We start from the raw sequence: 25,709 nt of genomic DNA on the forward strand, positions 1-25,709 counted from the left end.
GGACCATCAACTAGAGGGTCTACATGGCCTCTCTAGCATGGCAATCTCAGAGTTGTCTAGTATAGCCTCTCTAGCATGGTATCTTCTTACATGATGGCTGCCTTCTCCTAGAATGTGTGTTCTGAGAGGCTGCGTGGCCTTTTATGACCTAGCCTGGGAAGTCACACAGCATCACATCCACAGCATTCTATTGGTCAAAGCAGTCAAAAGCCCACCTAGATTCAAGAGAAAGGGACATAGACCCCACCTCTTTAATGGAATAGTATAAAAAAGCCACCCACTCAAAGTCCCCACCTTTCTTCCCTATGTTTTTGGTCTATTGTAATATTCTCAGATGAGACAATTTCCCTAGAGCAGTGGCTCTTAAAATGTGGTCCCTGGTCCAGTGGCATCAGCATCCTCTGAGACCTTGCTAGAAATGCAAATTCTCAGGCCCCAACCCAGACCTACTGAATCAGAAACTGTAGGGTAGAACCCAGGTGTTTTGACAAGCCCTTCAGTTCATGAACCCTAAAGCTTGGGAACCACTGCCCCAGGATGAAACTCCCTTGGTGAGCCTCAAGTGATGACCCCTGACCATGACGACTGCCTTCAACTTCCCGTCCGAGGTGTTGGATTGAGGGTAACCTGGGGCGGGGATGCAGTGGAGTGTGGTACTGTGTATGGGTTGGAACATTAAAAACAAGAAAATTCACATTACCCTTAAAGAAATTACAGGGGCCAAAATAACCACAAATGAAATTCTCTTGATACTAGTGTCTCGGCAGCAGAATTCAGTGTTATGTGGGTCCCTTTTCATTTCTAAAGGGAGTGGGGCAAAGGGGAACAGAGGGCAGGGGAGATAGCCGATTTCTTCCTTTATAAGGTTGTTTCTTGTAGACTTGTCTGACTCTAAAAGTCAGCTGTCTGGGGCTGAAACAAACTCAGATGAATCCTGAGAGAGAAAGCCACTCTGATAAAGGCAATGTGAGTTGTCTTCCTGTATTTCTCAGCAGGGCTTGGATAAGGTGGGGTGGGGAGTCCTTAACCCATTACTCTTGTGTGATATGCAACCCTCTCAGAATGGTTAGAAATGAAGACGCTGGAGAATAAAGCACACTCCTGGATCCTCTGGGCCCGTGGGTGGTAACTGTGGATAGCTGAAGTGTAACAATCTCTGGTGAATCGCCAAGGTCTTTGACCTGTGAGCTCATTGTTACCACACAAATGGAAGATCTGAGTTTCAGTGAAAATTTAAATTGGTTCACTCTACTATAGGGGAGAGATGGGGCTGACAACTCAAGTAAAGCAGTCATTGGGCCGTAGTGGCCCATTAATTATAATGAGGTTTGGAGATTCTTAAGCAATTTGACACATATGTGCCCTCCATGCCCCTAATTGAGCGGTGGATGACCAGTGTGTTGCTCAGAAACTTTGTCCTGCCAGCATCCCAAGCACTGGTTCCTAAGTACTAGTTACCAAGCTTCCTTCAAAGACCTTACTTTGCTTACAAATTTGTCACTCAAACAGCTTTGCAGGTGGATAGAGAAGAGTCTTGGGGCCAGACCTCATCCCCACTCTTTGCTGGTTATGGTAGGAGCTTTCCTTGTTATGGCAGGAAGATCCTTGGGGATCAGTTGAGCAGAGCTTGGGCTTCTATTGCTGGTGAAAGAGTGTAAAAACCAGTCCAGACTGACAGTGAACGTCAGCCCTGTGCCCTGCCGTTTGTCAGGCTGCCGGAGCAGACACTGGTAAGCCAGCTGAAGAGTCAACGGAGCAGTCTTTCTCCCAGGGTCACCACTGCAGCTCTAAAGTGTCATAATCACTCCTTTCTTTGAGTGACTACTGCTTTCTTTCCAATGACATCCCCAGCCTCGCTTTGTTACTCCTGCCACCTGAACAAAAATCACTGAGAAACTGTGACTAAAATCATGGGCTATCAAAACTTGGTGGTTTGCAAGCCTCTCAGTAAGAACGGAACATTCCGCTCTTGCCTGGAAGACCTGAGCCACGTGAGTCACTTTGACACAGAGAAGCAGTTTCAATTTCCACCCTAGATGCAGAACTTCTGATAGGGGTTTTCAGGCACAACATTCTGTTTTTCTTAACTTTGTGGTGTTCCAAGCAATGAGGACCTGGGTCCACTTCACTGTCCCGGCTTGCTATCAACCCCTTTATACACAGCCTGCTTTGCTTTGCGCCTGTCCCAACACTGCTTCATTTACATTCTACTTACACTCCACCCATCCCCAGATCCTATCATAATCTTGTCTTTCTTGGTTTACACCCATCAGATTAGACCAGACCTAATTCAGAGGAGTCTATAGGTTCTCCTCTGGTGGTGTTCATCAGTTGGGCTGTTGTGCAGCAGAGTTGACAACCACTGCTCTTCTTCACTGCTTTGCAGGAAAGGCTGTGGTCCAAACTGCTGTCACAAGTGAACTCATGTAATCAGCCTCAAAGAGGGAAGAAAAATACCCCAGGTCCCCAAAGAGACGATTGATTGGCCTGGGCTACTAAATAACACTCCCTAATCAGTTTCTAGGTGTCAGAAATTTTAACCACATGATCACTAAAATTCAACACAACCCTGAAATAAGGTACTATTATTCCCAGTATATAGATGATAAAACAGACTCAGAGAAGTTAAGCAAATTATGCAGGATAATTAAACAGCAAGTTGGTAATAGAGCCAGGCTTCAAATCCAGATGCATGAATCAAATCTGCTTTTTTCACAAACTACCCCACATCTTTCATGACCCGTGGCACCCTAGGAGAGACGACCTCTCCAAGTGGACCTGTCAGAATCACAAGAGCCTTCTGGGTATGGGCAGTCTTCCCAAATGTTTGCCTCAAGTGCCTCGGCACTTTGCCAAAAGGAAAAGCAAAAGTGGAGAGACGGCCACTGTGCTGGGCATTGTGTGTGCCCAGCACCATTCTCCCTTCCTCCTCCCCAATATTTGGTCCAGTAGCCACCCCTTCCCCTGTAGCCTATGTGCTTCTGGAGAATCCCCAGGGGGTGAGCTAAGAGTAAGCCTATAACCTTTGCCACCGTGGGTTCAGGAACCCAGCTCTAATCCAATCAACAGGTGGCATTCTCCTGACAATAGGAATTGGGTCAGGAATGGGCATGTGACCCAAAATAGGCCAAGGAGGCTCAAGGCAAGATTTGCTGGGGGCTTCTGGAAACAAATTTCTTCAGACCCACTGGAATAGATGTTCTCTCTTCCTCTGGATATTGCAGGATGCAGATATAAGACTGAAACTACAGCACTCAGCTCATGACCGCCCTAATGCTCAAACTAAAAGGAGAGATGTGAACAGCTGAGAGGATAGCTCAAGCAGAGAAATGGAGTAGGGCTTTGATTGAACCGTGCCTGATCTCCACTCCACCACAGGAATTTTTAAGTTATATGAGCCAATAAGTTCCACCCTGTTATTTATATCATATTTAAATTGGATTTTCTGCTACTTGCCAACAAGAGCATCGGTACTGGCATAGCCTCGTTTGGTGACCAACTGCACCTCTGAGGACCCTGTGATAGTCTCAGCCACTCCGTGTGACAGCCCTGGGAGCAGCTGAGGTAATCCATCACCACTCCTGGGGCATGCCCTGTCACAGCTGGAGGGCGGAGGCCACACTCACAAGCTGTTAGAGTTGGAAGAAAATTCAGCCTTTGCTTAAAGTCTCCTTCAGCGAGGAAATGGAGGCTGTGAGAAATGAAGAACCAAGTATGAAGCTAGGTCCCAGGACTCCCAGTTCAGTGCTCCTCCCTCCACACTGCAGCACCTCAACTTCCCCCAAGACTAGCGAATGATCTCAGCAAACATTTACCTGGCACAGGTGAGCTCTTGGCTGCCTATTCTGTAGCTGCCTGGCCTGCTCACAGGTGCCCTTGTTCCTGGGGAACCTGCTCCCTACACCACAGTTAGCATTTCAGGGAAGGGCTAGGGGCCACCCGTCTTCCCTGATCTTTCATCTTTTCATTTCAAAATGCCAAAGGGGTAGAATTACTATTATTATATATATATTTAAAACATGTGACTTTGAATCCTTTCATTTCCTGAGCCTTTCAGAACTCTCCCTTGACACAGCTGGAGACAGGCCCACCTCTAATATTGTGGGGCCCAAAGATAGAGGATAGAGGGAGGCTCACACAGCAATGTCTAAGGATTTACATTCTAATCAGACTAACAAACTGTTGTTCAATATGTTCTCTCTGCTCACCTGTCAAAATACACTTTCATAAAGACCTGGAAGGCCAGGTTTGAATATAGAATTTTTAGATTCCTCAAAGTTCTGTGCCAGCGTGTGGCAGCACAAGGAGAGCAGCGCGCAGTCCCCAGCCCTCCCACCGCCCATCCCACAATGAGAGGGGCCTCGGTGCCCCGGTGGAGAAACCCCAGCTTGCATATCCAAGCGCCATCTACAACCCCTGCAAACAGCTTGTCCCTGGCCACCCCTTGTGCTTACAGGTGTGTGCAGGTCACACTCAGGAGGACAGACATGGGGAAGAGAACTGTGTAGGCCCTGGAAGCAGGCTCAGGAGCACTCGGGCGGGGAACTGTGGTTTCCTGGGTACCTGGAGCATGGTCTGGGAGAGGGGTGTGCAAACTCCTGGGGGCATGTCACCTTGGCTTCACAGACTTCCTGCCCTGTGGGGAGGGTCACGGCCAGGAGAAGGCCAGAGTAGTGCCCTCCAAGCAGTGGGACCCAGGACAGGGCCACTCTTGGCCAGGTCCAAGGGCAGTACTGGATCGCCATCGTGTCCTAAACAAGATCCTAAAACAAGGCTGGGGGTGGGCCTGAGTTAGCAAGACAGGGCTTTGTGACCTTGGGCAAGTCCCTCCACATCTCCAGACCTTCGTTTCCTCCCTTGTCCTTGAGGGAGTGGGACCACTTCCACATTCTAGAACTCTCTGCATAGTCTGGGTAGCAGACTTGAATTCAGACCCCTCATTCCATCCAGCAATGCTGGGACACTGGCCCCAAACCCCTAGGGAAGAGAGAGCCACAGTGGGGAAATGAACTGCCTTTATTTCTTGATTTCCCATCCAGAGATCCCAGCATGAAAGTGGTGGCTTTATGTGGGGCCAACATCACTCCAGGTCTGCAGTAGAGGCTGAGGGAACTGGGCTGACCAATGTGCCCACCTCAGAAGACACCACCCTCAGGCTGATCTTGTCCACTGCAGACCACCAGCACAATGGAAGGCCCACTAGGCTTGAAGTCCCCAAGACTCAGGCACATTAAATGGCTTTGTACAAAAGCCCAGGAGTGTCCCTCCATCTGGTAACAAATGGGAAAATCCCATTTGAGGTCTGCTGGGGCGGGGGGGCGGGGGGCGGCGTCTTTCCAAAACAAAGCTAAGCCTCACTCAGGAAAGAAGGTGATGAAAGGCAGCCCACAGACATGCAGGACTCACGACCCTGTAGAAACGTGGGGGTTTGGCACACAGACATGAGGACAAGGCTATGCACTATGGAGACACAGAAGGGGGTCACAGGGTGCTCACAGGAATCAGCAGGCAGCCAGGAGCTGGAGCTTAGGACAGAAACCATCTCTGCCCAGAGCATGTACTCAGTAATGGGGCCCCAGCTGGGGAAACCCAGGCAGTGTTTTCCTAAGGACTGAGGAAATACCAACAGCTTGCCCAGGCACAGACTCAGGAGGTCACCCTCTGCTAGCGAATCTCCTGAACAAGAAATGGATATGAGGGGCATTCGCAAGACAGAGGTCAAAGTGCAGAGAGCCATGAGGTCAAGATGGTGCCAGGGATGGTGAAACCACAAGGGCCACTCCTTTGGAAAATGTCGAGAAGCAGAAGGCCACTGCTCTGCTGTTGTCCACATGGCAAGCACCCAGCTGAGCCTCCACCCTCTACCCCGGGCAGAGCATGGGTGTGGTGGCTTTCTCAGTAGTTTTTCACAGTTGGGTCTCTTCCTGGGGGAGCTGCATCCACATGAGGCTGTGCCGGGCTGTGGCCAGTGGAGGGTTCCCTCAGCGAGTCCAAAGCTGGGAGCCACCCCAAGAGAACGGGCCCACTTCCCTGCTTTGTGGTTCACAGGCCTGGACAGACCAGACGGCCGGCTGCCTTGGGTGAGAATGCCCGCATTTCCAGAGGTCAGAGGAGCAGAGAGGCCTGTACCCCAGATGCTCCAAACGGGATGAGAACAAACTCAAACAGCCCCACAGGTCTGTGTGTGTCTAACAGTGCTAAGCCAAGTCCACGGCCTGCATCGGCAACACTCCGGAAGAGAAAGGGTGCTGTAGGTCGGCTATTGGCCACATGGTAGCTATGGGGAATGGTTCCCAGGTCGGGCATGTGGAAGGTTTTCCGGTACTTTGGATTAAGACAGGATGCGGTGGTCCTAAGTTCTTCCAGTCGGACTGAGTTAAAAGCGCATCTTAGCAGCAAGAGTTTGTCCTTGTTTTTGTCGCACGAGGGTGGTGGAAACTGGACCAGGATGGTGCGAGGTCAGCTTGATGAGGGTGGAGAAGCTGCTGCCAGTTCTGTGGGATGCAGCCCACCTCTCCTCGTGCCCCTCAGGTGAAGTAGCGGCAGGGCGTGGAGTCGATGTAGCAGTACGGAGTGCACTGCAGGTCTCCGTACGACCTGGGGGAGGCGGACAGGGGTCAGGGCAGACACGGGGCAGGGGGCAGGAGGGCTCCTGCTCGGCCCCGAGGACAAAGCCATGTTCTAAAAGGCCACCTCTGGTGACTTTTGTCAAACCTCATCAAACAGCAGCCATTGCTCCCACAGAACTAAGGGCCAAGGGTTCTGTAGAGACTGTTCTCATTCTCATTTGGGGTGAGGGGCTTGGGGCGGTTGACCCCTTGAGCCCAGCTGAGGGATCTGGGTGGAAGGGGTTGGTAGCCATGCTCTTAACACAGCATCTCCAAGAGACTCACCCCCTTCTCAAGGCCTGAAAGGCTTCCAGCACTGTCCATCGGATTGTACTGTACTGATGCAAATGTTCTATTTCTGTGCAGTCCAATATGGCAGCCACTGGCCATATGTGGCTATTGAGCTCTTCAAATAAGGCAAGTGTGACTGAAGAATTGGATTTTTATTTCATTTTTATTAATTTAGATTTAAATAGCTACAGGTGGCCGGAGGCTATCATATTGGACAGCACAGTCTATACCTCTGTAAGCCCAAGTGCTAATCCCGAGACAGTGTGTTATACATTACACTCATATTCACAAGCATCTCCTGCGGCTTCTAGGGATTAGGTGAGTAACCACAGTGAGTCAGAGGGTAAGCCCTGGGCTCTGCGTGATCCTGTACTCCATGTCCAATTGTCTACACTCAATTGTCTCCAGGAAGCCATCAACCAGCTTAGACCTTCTGCCATCCCTCTGGCAGGTGCCTGTTAGGAGCCCTCCTTACTTCAGGGAGGGGGCAGTGCATACAGACACACAGATGCAGTGGGGTCCTGGCCCAGACTAAAGTGCTCAGAGTTTTGGGGTGACTACAGGTCTGTAGTTCCCCCAGCCTCATTTGATATGTTGATACACATTCGCCGGGTGAGCACTGAGGAGACCCCCTGGGAATAGAGAGCAGATAGGGGGCAATAGAGAGACAGGCCTGGTGTCTGTTCCCCAGCCCTGCCCAGAAGAACAGAACAGGGCTGGAAGCAAAGGCTTAGACTCCTAAGAGACTTAGGGGGTGTGAGAGACCAGCAATCCACTCTGGAGCCGAGGGAGAAGCAGGATGTGGGCAGTGAGGGGGAGGAATGGCCTCCCCTTTTTCCCTAGAACACTATACAACTCTGGGTCTGTGAGGATTAGGGGGAATGTGGTGCCATTTTGCACCTTGAAAGGAGCCTAGGAGACCACATACTGGGCATAGAATCAGTGCCTCACAGGGCCAGTGGCCCTCATTTGGCTTGGGAGTCAATGTGCAGGCGAGGACACTAGAATACTTATCCTTAGCAATGTGAACACCCACTGAAGAGTCTCAGAAATAACTAGAGTGGTCCTTGAAGGGAATACCAAGTTCTCAGTATTTTCTAGGAAGAGCCACGAGGCCATAAAATCAGCTATTGATGCTGGTGTGATCTCACTTGCACCCACAGGCCTGCCCGGGGGTGGGGCATGGCCCAGCTGGCGGCTGTGTCTGTCTCAGCTCGGCCTCAGTGGCACGCAGTCTGGCAGAGAGGGCGCAGGGTGGTTATGCGTTTATCGCCTGTCTCCCCCAGGTGAGCAGGGACCATGTGCTTGTTATTTGTCACCATACCTCAGTGTCTAGAAAGTACCAGGAACATAAGAGGCACTTAAAAATATTTGTGAAGGAAAGAAGAGAAGGAGGGAGGTGGGGGTGTCATAACAGCATGGGAGGCGATCCCTACCCAGGGAGATAGGTCTCGCACGTCAGGTAGCCAAAGTCGGAGCCGTCACAGTCCTCCACGCCCTCGTGCCGGTGACCGTCTCCACAGTAAGCCCGGTGACAGCCTGAGAGGACATAGGAAATGAGCTCTGAGAAGGGGCAGGGGTGGGACAGACCGGCCTCCGCCTGTAAGGACTGTGTAGCCCAAAGGATCCACCAAGAGCATGCACCGTCTTGAACAGGCCTCCACAAAGCTTCAGACGCATCCAGGGACTGCCCCTCAGACCCCCAAATCCCACACCGGAGAATATGGAGACCCGGCCTCCAGCCCAGTCCTGCCACTTACTAGCCGGGGGACTGTGGGAGGGCCGCTTGGCCTTTCCGAGCCTCCATGTCCTTATCTTGAATGTGGGGCACGGACACCACTTCCCCCTCACAGACCACTGTGAGTTCCCGTGAGGTGAGGGTCAGGAGACTGTGAGCATCGGACACAAGTGACGGCCATGATGGCTCTGGTCTGTCTACAGAGACCTTCCAGGGTGCGTGACCCTGTGTCCTTGGGGAACCAGATGATCTCAACAGGGTCTCTCACAAGGGGAGGGTCTTGGAGAATGGACTTTCATTTTTACTGGGCTTCAAGACCCCATTAGCTCCTTCCTGCTGTGCGATCTCCTATTTGACAGTGTCTCCACCAGGGGCAGAAGGGACTCCGGGCAAAGCCAGCATCCTGGGATCACCATCCCGGGAATTGTCATGGGCAATGCAGCTACCCTGAGAGAGAATCAGGAGCTTCTCAGCCCTGGGCCCACCCTGTGCACACCTTCCCCTCCGCACCGTCATCCTTCCCTTGAGCTTGCGGGCAAGGAACGCAACTGTGCATCTACACAGCCCCAGCCCTGAGCTGCGGCCTGGCTCCTCACAGCAGGGGCCTAAAAATAATTCAGCGAAGAAATGTTGAACCCTTACTACACCCAGACAATCCATGCACATGGTAGCTAACAGAATCTCTAAAGATTTGAGCAGGCAGTACTGTCATACCCATTTTTCAGCTGAGCAAAGTGAGGCTTGGAGCCATAAACTGCTCCCCCCCCCCACTTCCCGAGCAGCCTCCTCCCTGAGCCCCAGGGTGAGCCGGTGGCTCCCAGAGCCCGCATTCAGATTCTGTTCTGTCTGACTCTGAAGCCCATGCTCTCACCTCACCTCCTGCTTTTGTCACTTGATTAAAAAAAAAGAAAGAAAAGCAAACCCTCCAGCGTATGTTGCCTGCCCATCTCAGGAGCATCCCATACTCTGGCCAGCCTGCTTCCCTGAAGAAGGGCTTGGCTGCTAGGGCTCTGGCTGGAAGAAGTGAGTCCTGATTCAAGTTCTTGGCCTCTCTTTTCTGCCTTTCACTCCTGCATCACCTCTATCTTTCGATAAAAAATGTGGACTGGAATGTGAGTTTTGCCAAGAAGTAGGATTCGGAAAAAAGGAGGGCCCAGTGGCTTCTCTGGGGGCAAGATCCTTGACACCAGCCCCCATGACATGCCTGGATGCGGGAAGAGTTAACATTTGGCCTGAATGGGGAGGGTCATCCCCACAGCAGCAGGGTACACCCACCCCTCCACTCTCCCCATCCCCCCCAACCCCTGGCTCTAGAATGGTTCCAAACCAGCTCAGCTGGTGTCCAGGACTTGCCCTGACCCCACCCCCATGGCAGGTCAAGCTCCAGGCCGTCGTGGGCTGGGCCCCACTTACTGATGCAGTCGTCGCCCACATCGTTGTTCCCATCGTCGCACTCCTCTCCGGGCTGCAGGATCCCGTCCCCGCAGGAGCCACGGTGGTCTGCAGTGTAGTCCACAGGGTAGAAAGGGGTGAGCTGGCCAAAGAAACACACCACAGTTACCAGGGACGGCACGCCAGGCAGGTCGTTGGCACTGGGGACGGGTTCTGGGTCCAGGGGGCACTAGGGGGGCAGCCCTCAGCTTCCCTTGGGTGGGAAAGGCACTCCTTTTCTGTTGCCCGGAGCTCTGCAGTTGGCAGGAAGGCTGGGCCAGATCAAGATGGCAGCCTGGCAGTGCGGGGACGTGCGACCGTCTGGAACCTTGGCTCAGAGGGGAGATTCCATTTGGGGAGCAGGGGCCTGGAGAGCTGCTCAGAAACAGAATGAGGAAGGATGTTCAGCCCTTCCATGGAAACCGACTGCAGAAATCTCTGCACCAGGCCTAACTGTTGGCCTTCCCTCCCTTTAAAGATGGGTGGTGTATGTCCTGAGTGCCCGCCTCGGGTACCTGGATTGGGAGCCAGCCAAGGCTGTCCTTGAAGTAGAGAGATCTCTGGTCTCTGCGGAAGGCAATGGCATTTTGGGTGTTCAGCCTCTCAAGCTCCTCCTGGTTGTCCACCACAAAAATCTGCCAGAGAACACACTGGTGAGGATTCTAGAAAACCCCTCTCCAGGGATCAGGGGAAAAGCCGGAGGAGGAAACAGAATCTCTGTCCTTGGGCTAGTTGACAGTGGGAAGGGGAGTTTGCGTATGACGCTCCAGTGTTCCTCCTGAAGTACAGAAGAGTGCTTGCCTCCCACATCTTCTCAGTTCAGTTCCTAACGTCTGAGTTCAAAATAAAAATATCCATGATTTGTAATTTTCAACATTTAAAATATTCCCAAGACTTAAAAAAAAAAAATGACAATGTCATCTAATCAAGTAATTCAACATCTGGAAATGATTCTTAAAAAAATTCTTATACTCCAATGTGCTCATGACAGTGTTATTTACATTAGTGAACAGCTTTGGAGCACCCTATAAATATCCGACAACAGGGCACTGGTTAGTAAATTGCAGCACAGCCACATGATGGATGGATGATTATGCATCCATTCAAACAGTATTTACGATGAATTGATGTCTAGGGTTTACTTCAAAATAATCCAAGGGAGCATGGGTAGTAGTGAGTAGGGGTAAAGAGGGAACAAGATTGGCCGTGAGTTGATAATTGTTGAATTTGGGTGAAGGGTACATGAAGGTTCATTACACTATTTGTTCCACTTTTATATTTATTTGAAATTTTCTTTCTTTTTTTTTATTGCGGTAACATTGGTTTATAACATTGTATATTATTATTATTTTTTTTTTTTGGTGAGGAAGATTGTCCCTGAGCTAACATCTGTGCCCATCCGCCTCTACTTTGTATGCGGGACGCCACCATAGCATGGCTTGATGGGTGGTGTATGTCCCCACCTGGGATCCGAACCTGCGAACCCTGGGCCGCCAAAGTGGAGTGCACAAACTTAACCACTATGCCACCAGGCTGGCCTATTTGAAATTTTCTATAATTTTTTTTTTTTTTTTTTTGTGAGGGAGGTCAGCCCTGAGCTAACATCTGTGCTGATCCTCCTCTTCTTGCTGAGGAAGACCGGCTCTGAGCCAACATCTATTGCCAATCCTCCTCCTTCCCCCCCCCCCCAAAGCCCCAGTAGATAGTTGTATGTCATAGTTGCACATCCTTCTAGTTGCTGTATGTGGGACGCGGCCTCAGCATGGCCGGAGAAGCAGTGCGTCGGTGCGTGCCCGGGATCCGAACCCGGGCTTCCAGTAGCAGAGTGCGCACACTTAATCGCTAAGCTACCGGGCCGGCCCTAATTTTTTGTTCTTAAAAAAGACATAGAAAAGACTCCAAAATGGACCCACAACCGAATGGACAATTTGATTTTCTTCTTTTGATTTTCCCTTATTTTCCAGTTCCCCATAGTGAGTGAGTACCCAGTACAATGCGGGAAATAAGTTACACCAGAAGACTTTTACAGAGCACCGAGAGGATCAGGGGAGAGGTCCTAATGGATGAGCACCCCAGCTTTCGCCCAGAAGAGCCTTACCACAGGAACTCGCGGGGAGCTGGGCCCGTACACGGATTCCCCGTAGGAAGGGTTATTCACATTCACTGAGGTTCCACAAAGACATCTTCCAGGAGGCCCGGGAAATCCTCTTTCCCCTTTGGGTCCCATGACAAGTTGTCCTACGAAGCAACAGACTGCTGTGTTACTAGAGCCAAGGAAGAGAAAACCAAACAGCCCAGGGGGATGTGAGCAATCTTCCCGAAAGAAAGAAGGTTGAAGTCCACGGTATTTCAGGGTAGGCCTGGGGGAGAGGTTCAAAGAGACACTTTTGATCCAAGATGTGGAGGAGGTGATGTTCTCTGCAGGTCCCTTAACCATGCTAGGTGTTGCAGTACCTTTCCCAACTCTCTTTCTCCTTCCGCTCTCTGTATACTTTAGAGACCAGACAGATAAGCAATCTACTTCCCAGACTCCCTTGCATCTGGAGGTGACTATGTGTCACAGTGTTGGCCAATGCAAGGACTGCAGTGGGAGAAGGGTGAGCATCTGGGAAAGTCTACCCTGATAAGGGAGAAACATAGCTGATGGGAGACATAGCTTCCTCCTTCTTCTTGCCTTGAAGACAGACAAGATGTCTGGTGCTGCAGCAGCCATACTGCAACCATGAAGTAAGAAGTATGAGAAAAGAAGCCAACATGCAGGAAACACCAGGGCCTCATGGGGCCCGGGCCCCCGAGAATGACACTTAGAGGCTGAACCAAAGCCAGCCACTGTCCACCTCTGGACTTCCTTGTATGAGAAACAACTTTGTTTAGACCATTATTGACGGGGACCTCTTGCTAATGAACACATTGCTGACGGATGACTTTTATTATTTTTTTTACTCATTTTATTTAGTTTTATATTTAAGATCTTTACAAAGGAATTTCTGAATTTGGCTTTCTTTGATTTCTTCTGGAAGAAAATGGAATGTTTGAAAATGCTCAGCTTATATATTCTCCCTTGGTCCTGAGAAAAGTATCCCGAAAAGATATGATGGGGAAGTTTACTCTCTGCAGTGTGGGAGACCTGGTAGGGGAGCAGTTCTCACCGAGACTTTTAAAGGCCGTGATGCTCAGGCCACACCCCAGACCAATTCCATCAAGACTGCTGAGACTAGAACCCAGGCATCCGTACTTCTGAAAGCTCTCAAGATGATTCCAGTGTGCACCCAGGTTGAGAACGGCTGATCTAGGGAAATGGTCTTTGCACAAGCCATTCCACCACGAGACAGTTTTTCCTTCGCCCTCCCTCCCTGCTCCCCAGGGGCCCCCTAGCTCACTCCTGACCTGGGCTCAGACGTCACCGCCTCAGGGAAGCCTTTTTGAGTGCTCACACTCCGTCATGTACACCTCAGATACTGTTTCTTGGTTCCCCATGCCTTTTCTTCACAGCACTTATCTCTGTTTGTGATTCTATATATTGTGAGATTATCCAGTCAAGGTCCATCTGCCCCATAGAACGTAAGCTCCACAGGGCCGGGTCGGTGCCTGTTTTCATTCACCAGGGCTTGACACACAGTAGGGGTCTGGTACACATTTGATGACTGAATGAATGAATGCAGACTAACTGGAAAGAAAAGGTCTTCAGAAAAGTCCAGAAGTCACACTCTGGTTGGCAGAAAAGTGCTAGAGTGAGAGCCATCAACGGTAAGAGAGGAAAAGATGGGGACTGAAAAAGGAAATAAGTAAGTACCCCTCCTCCTGGGAAAATAAGGGGAGTCTGGAGACCAACCAGTCGTGGGTTTCAAGTTGTATAATATCTGGGGCAGCCAGCACGTGGGGACACAGTTTGCAGGTCCCAGAAGGGCAGGAAATAAAATGACCCCAGGGAAGCAGCTGCAGCTGGAGGAGGAGACCCCAATGGGAAGACCCCCACAGCCTGAGCCTTCGTGGGCTGGTGGACAGGTGTGTCCAAGATCAGAATGCTGCCGGCCTGAGGGGAAGGGAGGCTTGCCAACACCTTACAGCAAGTAATGGTTGTTCCTTCTAACAAGAAATGTGAACACAAGCCTGTGGGAGGAGCTCCAGTCTCGTGTTCTGATATTTTCAGCAGCGCCCGGAGAGACAGAGACTCCACCAGCCCAGGAATATTCTGGGTAATTAGACACCCAGGGAAACTGAGGTGGCAATGCTCTGTAACCAAGGACGTGAGAGTGGCATTGGAGCAGCCTTCCAGCAGGCTCTGTGACCCCAACGACTCCTCCAGGACCGTGGCCTCAGAGAGATTCAAGAGTTTGTCCCATTACCCAGCTAATTAGCGGCGAGGCTGAGATTGAAATTCATGTTTGACTTGACACTATGCCGTTCAAAAGACAAACGTCCAAGAATATTGATGCTTGCAGGAAGCTGGCAATCCCCAGGTACCACGCTGATTCACTTATACCCTGTCTGGGTGCAGGAAGGACTCAGCCAAATTTGTAATTTGGTTATTGCAAATTACATCCTAAAGGCATTTTGCCTTTATTCCCTCCCCCACCCCCAGTCCCTCTTTCTCTGTAACTTGGGTAATAGAAAGCTCCACCCTCCCCACCTCCCCCAGCACCATCCCGCCCCACTGCACTGGGCACCAGAGCCAGAGGCAGCCTCCCGATAGGACAGGACGACAGGACACGGCAGGGCGCCTGCTTCCTGCCACCACTGCAGTTTCCCTGCCGCTTCCTCCCAGCTGTCGGAGGGCATCTGTTACCCCTGCCTGTTTCCTGCCAGGCGGCAGTGAAGGGCACAGCAACCCGAACTTCCCCACCTCGGCCTCCTGGAGCTCATCCGGTGGGCCTGGCCTTTCCACCATCTCCTGCAGCCAGAGGACCCTGCTCTCCATTTTTTCCAGGGAGCCTCCCATCTCCACTGGCTGCTGCAGGAGGAGCAGGTCTGAAAGGGGAAACTGGGAGAAGGCAGAGGAACCGCAGCACAGTCCCCATGCCACCCTGGCTCCCACTCTGCCCCTGCAGAGGCTGCGTGGCGGAGTGGGAAGGTCTCAGGACCAGGAATCACAGACCGGTTCTGACCAGGTGTGGCCACCAGTCAGCTCTGTGACCTTGGGGAAGTCACGTCTTTCTGAGGCTCTAAGTTATTATTTACAAAGGGAGGACTGGACTAGACCAGAGAGTTTAACCTGTGGTCCACAGAGCCCGAAGATATTCCCAGATGGATTTGGTGGGGGTTCTGAAACTCTGGGAATTAGTGTGCAGAATCTTGGGTGTAGGTAGACACATATTTTTCCCTGAGAGTGGGTTTAGGACTTTTATCAGACTCTTAAAGCTAGTCTCAGGAATTGCTTTGGGGGCCTATTCCAACTCTTGATGATCATCCAACTGGTCCCAGATACAGGGAAGGTCTCTTTTAAACCACCCCCCCCTCCCAAAACACATTTCCAGAGAGCAGGATTATCGCTCCATTTTCTTTAGCCTCATCACTCTGGAAGTCTCCCAGAAAGAAAGTGACTCCAAGGAAGGCACAGAGAGGGAACATCAGTCAAAGAGATGGCCGCATCCTGCTTGCCTGGTGTGCAATAACCTAGGTGGGACAGATTGAGAGCCAAAGCAGCCCAGTGAGCACCTGCCGTGCAATAAGCCAGGTGGGACCAGCCCCGCCCATCCCACCTGCCAGGTGCCATGGGGATGCCAAGCTGACTCAGCCAAAGGCCTGCCTCAGGGACTTGCCATCCAGAAAGAAGAAGAAACACATCTGCAGAAAAGTTACCAGTGGAGGGGCCAGTGCAGAGAGGCAATGTGCGACTGGGGCCCCGGTGGAGGAGACCCATCTGTTAGGAACCGTAGAAGGCCTTATTGAAGACAGGGCTTTGAAGGAAGGAGAGGATTGTGTTGGGTGGACCAGAGGGTGACAGTATTGCCATCTCAGGCCACGTGGACCCAGAGAAACTGTGGGAACATGTTCCAGCTCTGCGGAGAACAGTGCGTCCGCTGGAGGGCAGAAGGCAGTCTGGCTGGGATCTGGCGGCAGATGGGGACATGGGCATACTCAGCTGAGCAAGAAGGAGCTGGAAGGCCAAGAAGAGGAAATAGGACTACACTGGGCCTGCTAAAGGGATGGGATTGCAATCAACCAGAGACAGACAAGACAGAACAGTGGGCATCCAAGTGACCTGCTGAGGTGTCTGGGCCCTGTCCTGCTCACCCAACTCCAGGCCCCAGGAGGGAACCAGGATTCAAGTCAGAAGAGGGCTGACCTTTACAAATAGATACGCACAGTGAGACCAGTAAGGTCTTGGTTTGCCAAGGACCTCCCTATGCATCTACCTGCCCCAGCCCCCGGCCCATGCCCTCTGGCTACCTCTCAGTATTGCGAGCCCCTAAAGACCCTGAGGGCCAAGAGAGTCCCTTCCAAAGGCAAAACCCCAGCTCAGGCCATGCCCTCAGTCTCTGGGGTTGGCAGCTCATGGTCGTGGGGCTCACAGGGAACATTATCCGTGCCAGAACCAAGGAGGACGAGGACTAGTTGGAAGGACCCCCGACCGGCTCATCCAGTCAACTCACAGAAACAGATTACGAAGGACAGACACACGGCCTGGGCTGCATCTCTAATCTAGTTCCCTTAACACAATAGAAATAGGTATGGCGAGATAATTTATTGGCAGGCTAATTGACATTTGTTCTCCCAGTATTTCCTCCTCTCCCATTTTCAAGGAGGTAGCAAGGCTGTGCTTTCTTGCCCTGGCTAAAACCAGGTACTATTTGAAGACTTCTGCTTTTCTGCCTTATGTTCTCAGAAGAGAAAAACTCCCAAGAGGGATGGCAGTGTATGAGGAGTGTAAGGAGGGAGGGAACTGGAGGATGGAAGAGGAGGGATCGCCCCGGACAGGGAGAGGATAGGGACCCCTGTACCCTGGAGAAGGGATAAGGTCTCAGAAGGAGTGGTTGTAGGGCACTTCTTGGGGAATTGACCAGGACTCCCAGTCTTGGGAATGTTCTGATACCCAAGCATGGCATGAAGATGGCGGTCACCAGGCCCCCACGAACAACATGGCCTCAGACAACAGGCATTTCAGAGGTGAACAGGGTAGATGAAAGGCTGGAGGGAACTCCTAATGTTTTTCTGCCATAATTCCCCAACCTCTTTGCACAATCCTTTCGTGGCAGTTGAAGGGTTGAAGAGAACCTAAATAATGCCTCAGGTTGAACTTTCCTGGCATCCTGGCAGGTTAGAATCTCAGAGCCAGCTTCAATTTGGTTTAAAGGATCTAACAAAATATGATACTTCTTGAACACCCCATGATTTGGTTGCAAATATATTCCCATAAACACAGAGGGAAAAAAGTGCACTGTGGAATTTTAATATGCCTTCATTTTCTTTAGAAAATTAGAATAAAAATTTTGGTCCATTTTGTATAACTGAGGACAAAGAATCTTGCACAGTCAGTGAACAGTTTCTTGGACCTAGAGAGGCTGTGTTTATATAGACGATGTGCTATGAGAGGCCTTACTTGAGCTGGCAAAGGAGCAAATGAAATAAAGGGCTTAGCTCATCAAATTAAACAAGGGAAAACAAAGTCACAGTGTGGCTAAGCCCTCTTCAATGGTGGATTTTGATTTTTTTTAGTGATTTCTTTCTATATTCAGTGCAAATCAATAGAGACTCTTTCATAACACTGTGTAAGATAAAAAAAATTTGCAATGTTCTCTTTACTTCTAGGTTTAAGAGAATTGCTTGGAGCCATGAAATATTTTTCTAGAAAAAGGTGTTAATTGATGAAATATGTGCCTGTTATTTCTTACTTCAGGTATAAATGACATCACCAGTGTAATTCTTTTTTTCTTCTTCTGTTTGTTCTCTAAAATGCTGAAACAAAGCCAGAATGATGTTTATCTCTCTTGTGTAAAAGATGAATGAGCCAAGTTGTAAAGAAATTATAAATATATCCAAGTGCCTCTGGCAGTATCTAACTCAAAACACAAGGCAGACCTCTGCTGGCATCTCCTGTGTCCTCTCTGGGGAGGCTGGCCAGGGGTGTGACACTGTAGATCAAGTGAAGCAGTGTAGCTCTTACCTGCTGATGGGGGACCCGGGGGTCCTGGGGGACCTGGACGGCCAGGTTGACCAGAAGGCCCAGGCTTGCCCGGTGGGCCCACAACTCCACTATCTCCCTTCTGCCCCTGACAGAGAAAAAGCCAGAGCCTGTTATGATAGCATGACATGGCAAACTTCCTTCCCCATTTATCTCTAAATCAGGGACACCTTGCACCTTGGAGCAAGAGCCCAGGGCAGGATACAGCCCCAGATGTCTAGACCACCAAGCTCCTAAAAAGCTCAGGGCAAGTGACATTTGAGACGGTGATGGTTGCAAACGTGCAGACATTACTTCTTGCTCTGTCCTGGAAATGTGGCACACGGCAGCTGAAAGGAACCAATCCAACCCACTCCCCCTACTAGGCAGATGAGGAAACAGAGGCTCAGAAAAGTGCAGGCATATATGCCACTCACCTAGCATCGAGGTGGCAGAGTTGGGCCTAGAACTCAGGCCTTCTGCCTGCTCGTCAGGACCATTTCTATTTCATCACAAGAGCTGTTTCCATCCAGTGACTTCCCGTTGCTCTCAGGATAAAGACCCAGCTCCTTACTTCAGCCTACAAAGCCCTGCATGGCTGGGCTTTCTGGTCTCGTCCAGTCCAGCCTTTTAGTGTTTTTGGTCTTCAAGAGCACCATGCCTTTTATATCCCTCCTCAAGACCCTTTTCACTGCCCCAAACTCCTCTCCCCTCCCCTCTCCCGAGTTAACTCCCTCCCATCCTTCAGCTCTCAGCTAAAATGTTACTGCAGCAAAGCCTTCCCTGACCTTGCTAGATTCAGTCAGCTCTCCCACAGGCTCTCAGAACTTGGCCCTTTTTCTTCACAGCATTTATTCCAGATCATGACTATACCATTATTTGTGTGGTCATTTCATCAATGTTTCCCTGTGAGACATAAGCTCCCTGTGGGCTGGAATCTGTCTTGTTTACCTCCCTTTCTCAGATTAAATGAGGGAGGAGGAAGAAGCTGACAACACAAGAAGGAAGCAGTTTTGTTGAGCTGTTAAGTCAGGAGACCTGGGTTTTCACCTTGGCCATGAGATCCTGGCTAACACATGTCATTGCTTTGTGCCTCAGTTTTCTCATCTGTAGAATGGGGACAGTAAACACACACATGCATAGGTTTGTTGTGAGGCTAACAAAGATCTCAGAGGTGAAAAAGTGGCTTGCCCAGAACCAAGGGCTATGTGGGGCAAGCTGATTATCACAGCGACTGGCTCGGTTGCATCTTTTTCACAGGCTTAGAAAAGTCCTGGTTTCTTTCTTTTTTTTTTTTTTTGTAAGGAAGATCAGCCCTGAGCTAACATCCATACCAATCCTCCTCTTTTTTTTTGCTGAGGAAGACTGGCCCTGAGCTAACATCTATTGCCAATTCTCCTCCTTTTTTCCCCTTTTTCTCCCCAAAGCCCCAGTAGATAGTTGTATGTCATAGTTGCACATCCTTCTAGTTGCTGTATGTGGGACGCCACCTCAGCATGGCTGGAGAAGCGGTGCGTCGGTGTGCACCCGGGGATCCGAACCCAGGCCGCCAGTAGCAGAGCACGCGGCACGTAACTGCTAAGCCACGGGGCCGGCCCCAGTCCTGGTTTCTTAAAGAGAGGCACACCTGCAGCTATAGCCATTCCACATGGGGTGTCCTCTTTGCTGCCTGCATGGGAGAGTCAACAGCAAACATTCTCCCATCAGGGCTGCCCCTAATAATGACCCCAGACAGCAAGGCTGGCGCATACTGTAGGTTCTTTCCCCAAACAATTTGCTAATTGTCTGCTCTTGCCCCGGGCCTAACCAGGACAGTGATTGATGCCCGACGTCTTTGGCCTGGATCCCTTTTCTACACTTGTCTCTTGGCAGGCTTGCTCCCTTGATGAAACATAATCTTCCCCACGTCTGGGAAGCAGGCATGCTGGGCACTCCTTCCAATCACAACGGTGACATGTGACCTGCTGCCTTGTCAACATGGCCCTGGGGGCTCTCTCAGCAATGTCCAAGGAGTTCCTAAACTCTTAATATGGGACCCGTGAGGTCAGAGTTTGTTTCCAATTTTATCCTGATGGAGGGAGTTCTTAAGCCTTTGCCCAAGCTGAAGCATTCCTTGAGGTAACCAAGATGGGTCCCAGAATGGCAAAGGAAGTCACACCGTCTTAATATAGCCACAGTTAAGGCTTGTTTTTCTAACAGCCATGTCAGCTGGCTATGAGCACAGGAAGTGCCACAGCTTGAAGGAGCTGGAAATGTTCCTTAATTCTGACACCAGCAGTAATGGAATATTCTACTTATTGGTCATCTACTCAGAACAAGCCATGTCTCTATGAGCAGAACTCACGGAACAGCACTTTCCAGGAAAAGCATTCTTTATTCCTTTACTGCCTCAAAGATTCGTGACCCCTTTCAAGGAGGTTGTTCTGTCTCCTTAACTAAAAGTTTTACGGTAAAGTCAGGAGCTGCGTTCTTGGATCTTCCTGAAGGCAGGTTGTGAAGCATGAAGGTGACAGAGAGAAGATGAGGTGTGGTGAAAAGCAGGTCTCAACTCTATAAGTTCTAACCCCAGCTTGTAAGTGGCTTAGCTGAGGGGTCCTGGGCAGGTCACTCCACTTCCCAGGTCCTCAGTGTTCTTGTGACCAAACAGAGGGAATTGGATGAGACGCCTCTAAAATCCTCTGGGTCTGAAATCCTAATCTCCTGAAGTCCCTTCTGTATTTCTGCTTCCAGGATTTGGATTGACGTATAACCTCCAGAAACTCTTAGCACCACCAGCCCAACAAACAGTCACTATATAAGACTTTACATTAGGAAATTGATTCATGATAAAAAGAAAGTACCACAGCAGACTTCCAAGGCTAACAACTCAAGTATCTGCTGACTAGAAAGGCACTGAGGGTTTGGAGGACACTCAGGTGGTTTATAACATCTTGAAGAAAGCATCAGCACATTTCCCTAACTTCTCTGAGCTCCCAGACATGGTTCTGGTGTAGTTTTTAAGATTGTTCCAACTGAATCATTCTCAAGAGGGTCAAGAAATAGCCTTCTTGGCTTCAGCCCTCACCAGGAAAAGACAGACACTGCCCAAGAAAAGAACTAGAGGATAGAAGCCAACAGGCTTCTTGAACCCTAAGCATAAAAAATTCTGGATGGAAATCAGCAGTAGGGAAGAAAAATGATTTAAAAAAAGATTTTCCCTTTTTTATCTGAGCCTAGTTTTAGGAAATTCGTATCTGTGGCATCATTGTGAAGCCAAGACCATGCCACCCATTGTAAAACTTTGAAAATTGAACTGGCATATTGTGACTTCAAAAGTAATTGTAGAATCTGAATTATCCAGGTTGGAGCCTGTGTCATTCCTAAATTCACTTGGAAAAGACCAGAATTGGCTTCATAGCATTATCATGGTTCCAAACCCTAGCTGCACATTAGAATCACATGAAGAGCTTTAAAAAAAATAATAACCCATGCCAGAGCTCCAGGTCAATTATACCAGAGTCTTTGGGAAGTAAGACCTAGGCATTGGGGATGATGAGAGGCAGAGAATCTGTATTTAATCAGCCCCCCAGCTGATTCTGATGTAAGCTAAAGTTTGAGAACCTCAGAGATCAAGCCTAAGGAAAGAATGGAAATACCAGAATGGAAAAATCTTTGTGCCCAAAGATGTTTACCTCTCAGCATTATATGTAATTTGGTTAAGCCTCTCTTGTCTAAGCAATCTATTGCTTACTCATTTACTAAAATCTGATGCAGACATTTAAAAAAGATATTTAAAAGTACTTAATGAATATCTGCAATAACAAGAAAAATGTGTAGATTGTGATTTTAAGTTAAAAATTTAGGATATAATAGGAATATATTAGATATCAAAGAAACAAACCACTAGAAAGTTCACAAAAGAAACAATGCTGGAAGCAAATATACCAAAATGGTAGCAGTGGTTCTGCATGGATCTTGAGTCTTAGGTCTTTAGACGATTTCCCTCCTATTTTTGTGAATTTTCTAAGTTTTCTGTGATGATCCTATATTACGTTTATAATGAGAAAGCAGGTAAAAAGCCAACAAACTGACAACCAAAAAAGTAGAGGGGCACATCTCTCGAGAATGCCTGTCCATGACAGCAAAGATGAGAGGTTCCCTGAGGCCCTCAGGACGGCTCTAAGCCAGCCAGGGCAAGTGTACCTTCCTCCTTCCTCCCCTCTCACATCACATGGTTTGACACAAGGGCCTGCTGACCAGGGGGACTTCAGAACGAAAAATTTCCCTAACCCCTTAACAGTGCATCACTCACAAATCGGGATCCTGAGTGGGGGAAATCACCCAGAAGACCCTTCAACAGCAGGGAAATATCTGGGCTGTTCTCCAAAACTCCATTTGTGTCTGGGGCATGGAGGCAAAAAGCAGGTGTTCTGGGTAAATGACCAGATCTGGTTTCCATTCCCAGCTGCTTTGGTTAAGATAGACCTGTTCTTATGAACCAAAGATCCACTCTTGCTTCTAGACTTGGACACAGTTGGATTGGAGCATCCTATCCCATCCTCCTCAAACTATGGCTAGCCTAGAGAAGCCAGGAGCTCCTCGAAGTGGTGTTGCTTCTGCCCATCAGCCCAGAGGATGCTGGAGACTGGCTCTATGGAATATCTCTGATAGACCCCATCCACCTGCCTCTCCACAGGCCAGGAGGGTCTGACGCTTGGGTGTGGTGAGCCCTGGGATCTTTACCTGCTTGCCTCGTTTTCCTGGTCTTCCTGTGGGTCCCCGGTGTCCTGCTATCCCAGGCTCACCCTTTGGACCCATTTCACCCTGGAAAGAAGAAAGAGATGCAAGAGAGGAATTAGGACATGTGGAGCAGGCACATCTCTACAGGTCTATCCAGTCATTGGCCACGAGGGCAGTGTACTTGAGCATTCCAAATCCCTTCCAAGTGGGCTGCTCTGGGAGATTGGGAGAGTGATGAGGTCATGTGAAAGGTAGATAGGTTTTTCAAGGAAGAGGAAGGAAGGGAGAAGGTTACCCTGGGTGGGTGATTTATTATCTGAGAGAGCCAGCTCCCGGGAAGCACACATTTTGGTATCCCAAGTCACCCTCCAGAATGGCCAAAGTGGGAGGCTCCTGTATTTCAGTCACATGTGTGCCTGTGACACCACAAGAGATGCTAGGGAAAAATGCTTTCTCTTTTAGTTGAAATTTTTGTTGTGTTTGGTTTTGTTTGTGGCACAAATGAAAATCTATGGGTTTTTGAGTGATTGGACACAGTTTTGACAACTGTCATCTTTGGGAACTTCCTGCTCATATAATGACCTCTACTTAGGATTGTATATTTTCCCACTCTTCAGTAAAAGTTGGTTTGAGTTCCAGCTCACTTCCATTTTATTTAGATGAAAACTCTTTGTGGGGAGAGATGTTCCAGACATATGCTCAAATACTCAATATAATTATTGTAAAAGGCCTGGGAAGCAATGTAAACAATACTCCTAATTGAAAAGTCCTATTTTGAATTAGCAGACCCAAACACACCAACTGCAGAATTCCATAGTTTAAGTCCAACTTTGCATAAAACCCATCTTTCCTTTTTAGTTTTTCTCCTTTTTCCCCATGTTCTCCTAGGATTCCAGGCCCACTTGCTGTTTCTCTGGATCATGAACCCACAGGGCATCATTCCTACCTCCGGTAATCCCTCTACAGCCCAGAATGCACCGCCAACAAGCTAAGTTTAGCAATAGCAACTATGAGAGTTTCTGTTAGTCAGCAGCCAGTGTCCATGAAGAGCTGCCCCAGCCACTCAGAGAAACCAATAAACACCCGGACAGCTTTTCACATGGAGGTCAGAGGAGGTATAACACAATGGAAAATTCCAGGGAACACCAATATACGATAAGGATCAAGCATTAGGCTCTGAAATTACCTGTCGGCTCAGCCAACGTAACAGATTTGTCCCTCCCCAAGCTACCAGCATCTTGCCTCACCAAGAGTTGTCCTTAAACCTATGATTTCTTTCCAACCTGTCATGTCCTTCAGCATTCCAGGCAATGAGAGAGTGTGAGAGGATAGGATGGATTGTACGTGGCCATGGAGATGTTTGCACAATTTGCCTTGGCTGTTTAGAGCAAGCCAAAGGGTATCTTGTTTGGCTGGGAGAAAACAGCAACATAAACAGTATAATTTTTTGGAAAAGATTGTCAGAAGGAAGTGTGGCCCTTCTCTTCATCAACTGGATGCAGCCAGTAATTTCTTGATCTAATTTCTCTCCTAAGACCTAATTATGGTTATCATATCAGCTCTGTCTTAAAACAGCTGCCATGAAAGGGAAAGAGAAGTCTAGATGGCAAGTCTAGTAAATGGTGCAGAGACCAGAGAAGCTGTCACACTTAATTTTACAGTAATTTATTATTCTTTGATGTTCACTGTTGCACTGAATGAAAACCTAGCCTAAATATTTCAAAATAAAATTATTTTTTCTCTTTTAATGTTTCCTTTCATTTGTTTGTATAATTAATCTATTTATTTTTAACCCATCACTCCATCTAGGGTAGCAGGAACAGTGTTTTTGACAGCTTAAGACAATCATAAACTATAATCAATTAATGTCAGATGATTGAAATTATTTAAATATGCTCTGCTGACTGGGAGAAGGTCAGATAAAATTGTTTATTCAAGTTTGGAAAATAAAACATTAGGGTGAACTTGAAAAAAATTTAGAATTCTAAGAAAGCATCCCATTTGCATGTTTAAAGAATGTTATGCTCAGAGGACAAGGTAAAAATAACAATTTCCGATGTCAATGCCTTACAGTACAAGGAACCACCGTTATGACGTTAGATTAGGAATTGTTCTCAGTGGCCATTTATGTACTCTCTCTCTTTATTCTTTATCTCCCCTCACCATCCCCCTCGTCTTCTTCCCCAGACCTTAACCCTAAGGAAAAGTTTCCAAAAATCTACCAATTACCACCTTCACAATTTTTGTCATATCTGCACACCACTCTGTTATTTACTGAATACTTTTTCTTTAAACCAACTGAATTAACTCCTTTTTTATTAAGCCTTGTCCCAAACCAGATGTCCATGAAATCTCACTAAAAATTTAACTATCAAAACAAAAAATGTTTGCTGTCACCCAGCTAAAATAACTCTGTGTCCCTTGGGCAGTATGTGTGGTACCCATGCAGAAGAGCTGAGTTGGGTGTAGTCAGCAGTGGCATTAAGCCAAAGACACCTGCACCTCGCACCCGGACCCTTGACCACCACAGCTCAGATCCGAGTCCCTCATCATAAAGCATTCTGCTTTTGAACATTACCATGGCCCTCGAAGAGGTAGGAAATGCAAAGAATGGCCTCTCTCCACCTAGATGGGGCATCCTTTCTCTCCCACTGAACTGGAGGGAGGTCTCAGACCATCTTGCCACCCTCTCACCAATACGTTTGGTAACTTGCTTCCCTTCCAAACCAGAATCTTCAGCAGCGAAACCCACTTTCCTTGCCTGATGGACAGAGAAGCAGACGTCTTTTTTGGTTGTGCTTGGAGGGTTTAATTTGTTACT

At 48.9% G+C, this 25,709-nt stretch overlaps 1 protein-coding gene across 1 annotated transcript in view; it reads right to left on the minus strand.

The window, feature by feature from the left end:
• Window positions 1–5,005: 5,005 nt before the first annotated feature.
• Window positions 5,006–25,709, minus strand: part of COLQ (collagen like tail subunit of asymmetric acetylcholinesterase) — a 58,443-nt gene continuing 37,739 nt past the window's right edge. Inside the window, exons 11-17 of the mRNA XM_004419390.3 lie at window positions 22,892–22,972; window positions 18,173–18,278; window positions 12,167–12,306; window positions 10,584–10,703; window positions 10,051–10,171; window positions 8,336–8,438; window positions 5,006–6,597 (exon numbers count right to left, since the gene is read on the minus strand). Coding sequence (XP_004419447.1) covers window positions 6,528–6,597; window positions 8,336–8,438; window positions 10,051–10,171; window positions 10,584–10,703; window positions 12,167–12,306; window positions 18,173–18,278; window positions 22,892–22,972 — 741 coding nt within the window. The 3' untranslated portion in view covers window positions 5,006–6,527. The remainder of the gene's footprint in view (window positions 6,598–8,335; window positions 8,439–10,050; window positions 10,172–10,583; window positions 10,704–12,166; window positions 12,307–18,172; window positions 18,279–22,891; window positions 22,973–25,709) is intronic.

Source organism: Ceratotherium simum, chromosome 5 (genome assembly GCF_057802395.1).
Source record: "Ceratotherium simum simum isolate JZ-2026a chromosome 5, ASM5780239v1, whole genome shotgun sequence".
Taxonomy (NCBI): Eukaryota; Metazoa; Chordata; class Mammalia; order Perissodactyla; family Rhinocerotidae; genus Ceratotherium; species Ceratotherium simum.